The sequence below is a fragment of the Eurypyga helias genome, unplaced genomic scaffold, assembly GCF_000690775.1.
Source record: "Eurypyga helias isolate BGI_N326 unplaced genomic scaffold, ASM69077v1 scaffold899, whole genome shotgun sequence".
Classification (NCBI taxonomy): domain Eukaryota; kingdom Metazoa; phylum Chordata; class Aves; order Eurypygiformes; family Eurypygidae; genus Eurypyga; species Eurypyga helias.
The window spans coordinates 62,547-64,518 of NW_010273762.1; the positions used below are offsets into that span (position 1 = coordinate 62,547).

The 1,972-nt window shown below is 39.2% G+C and overlaps 1 protein-coding gene across 1 annotated transcript in view; it reads right to left on the reverse strand.

The window, feature by feature from the left end:
• Positions 1 to 1,380, reverse strand: part of FAM3B (family with sequence similarity 3, member B) — a 7,594-nt gene extending 6,214 nt beyond the window's left edge. Inside the window, exons 1-3 of the mRNA XM_010159573.1 lie at positions 1,377 to 1,380; positions 975 to 1,118; positions 57 to 180 (exon numbers count right to left, since the gene is read on the reverse strand). Coding sequence (XP_010157875.1) covers positions 57 to 180; positions 975 to 1,118; positions 1,377 to 1,380 — 272 coding nt within the window. The remainder of the gene's footprint in view (positions 1 to 56; positions 181 to 974; positions 1,119 to 1,376) is intronic.
• Between the last annotated feature and the right edge of the window lie 592 nt (positions 1,381 to 1,972).

The following is a 1,972-nucleotide window of genomic DNA, read 5'->3' on the forward strand; positions in this document are numbered from 1 at the left end:
ACCATTCTTCACACTACAAAGCACTTGCTTAGATTTAAAGTTAGACTGGTACTCACAGCTCATCCTCAAAACAAATTTTAGCCAGCTTTCCTTTGCCACCACCACTAAGAATCCGATAGGCGTATTCCCCAGGCGAGCAGGGAGACCAGTGATCACACTTCTGCCTTTTTGGGACTGGGTCTACAGCAACAAAGATAAGAAAATTATTTTTTGGATGCTGAATAAACGATTTCTACATGAAAAGAATCACTTAATGTCAACATGCTAAGCTCAAATTTATATACAGAGAAGCCAGTTTTCCACTATCATGGCAATACTTGCCTGGGCTTTGAGTTATCATTGACTTTCAAACAGCTGCTGGGACCAAGAGCAAGTTTATCTAGGGAAAAATGCCCCATATACAGTATGCTCTGATTTGAGTCTCCAGTAATTATTTTGTGCGACTTCATATAAGAGGAAACAAGAAATAGAGTGATGAAGGATTCCTACCGATAGGTGGAAGTTAATTGCTATCATTCTCATATTAAGCCTTTTTCACATGATAACATAGTCATAGAATGAGAAAAATGTACACATTATGCCACCTAGTCAGATTCGAGGAAAGAATAATCAGAATTTAATCACAAAGTTTGGTCAGTGATTCAACAGTTTACCATAACTGTAAAATACGCGTGACAGAACCCAAGCTGTAACTCTGTGCTTACATGCCAGCAAACAAATGCTGTTTTCTTACATTACTATTCAGTTAGTTATATGGCATGCTGGCAAATACAGGGTGGCATTGTGTTTCTTCAAAGACAGTGTCTAAGAAACAAATAGTTCAGACCTGCACTAACCTTCCACAGCCAACTCCATTTTTACTAAAGCACATGCCAAATCATTTATTAGCTAGCAAGCTGTTTGTCATTTAGCACGTAAATATACAACATTAGATATAATATAAAAAACAAACAAACAAACAAACAACTACGCACGCCTAAACACCGGTTGCCTTTCAACATCTTGAGGATTAGGAAGAGATGTTGTTACTGTCTCTCTGGATACAATAGCAGCGAGTAAGCATCCCAAGTACCAAGCAGCCAATGATGTCAGCAGGAGCCCTGTTAATTTCACAAACACTGCCAAGGAAAAAGTAGAAAAAGAAAGAAAACCACAGAGTCATAAAGGTGTTTTTGTAGCAATGCACAAAATCGTGTATTTTCTCTGGCACTGCTGCACAAACTGGCTATTTTGTTTCTGATATACTCCCTTAACCACAGCCTCGAGAGATGGGGCAACAGAGTATTTGTTGCATTCCCATCTCTGACAACTCCTTGCCTTTCTAAAACTTGCCTTTCCAGCAGAACCCACCCTGCAAGACTCCCCTCAATCCTCACCCATGATACCCCAAAGAAACATGAAGTTCATCTTTATCCTAGCAGGATTTTTGACTCTGAAAAGTAAGTACCGGGTACTACAAATGACTATACTGGTAGTATGCAGCGACTATTGATTTTTTATGACAGGCAGACGTTACAGGAATGGTTTCAAATGCTGACCATGCAGGGAACTCCCTCCATCCACCCTTTTGACACGCTGTGTAAACATGACTGAAGAAGGCCCAAGTAATCTCGTTCACACAATGAGCTCTGACTGCATTCAAACATGACTAAGCTGACTGTTTCACCTTCTCTCACGTCAGTTTCCAGGGGCTGTATTAGCAGCACATCTACACACTAGGAAGCCTATAGGATTCACAATTTTCCTGACTACAAAGAAATATAAATAAATTCTGTATTGGATATCTCCTCTTCTTCACCATCAAAAGTGCTAACATGGATTTCTGATCTAGAAGAAATGCACCACTTATTTTATGATGCTAAACAAGGATGTATCACACTGCAGTTGTGAAACACCAATATTTTGATCTGTAAAGAAACATGTCCTTGAACATAACAGTCCATTAAGGTGAAAAGTAAAAATTTGAGTTTCA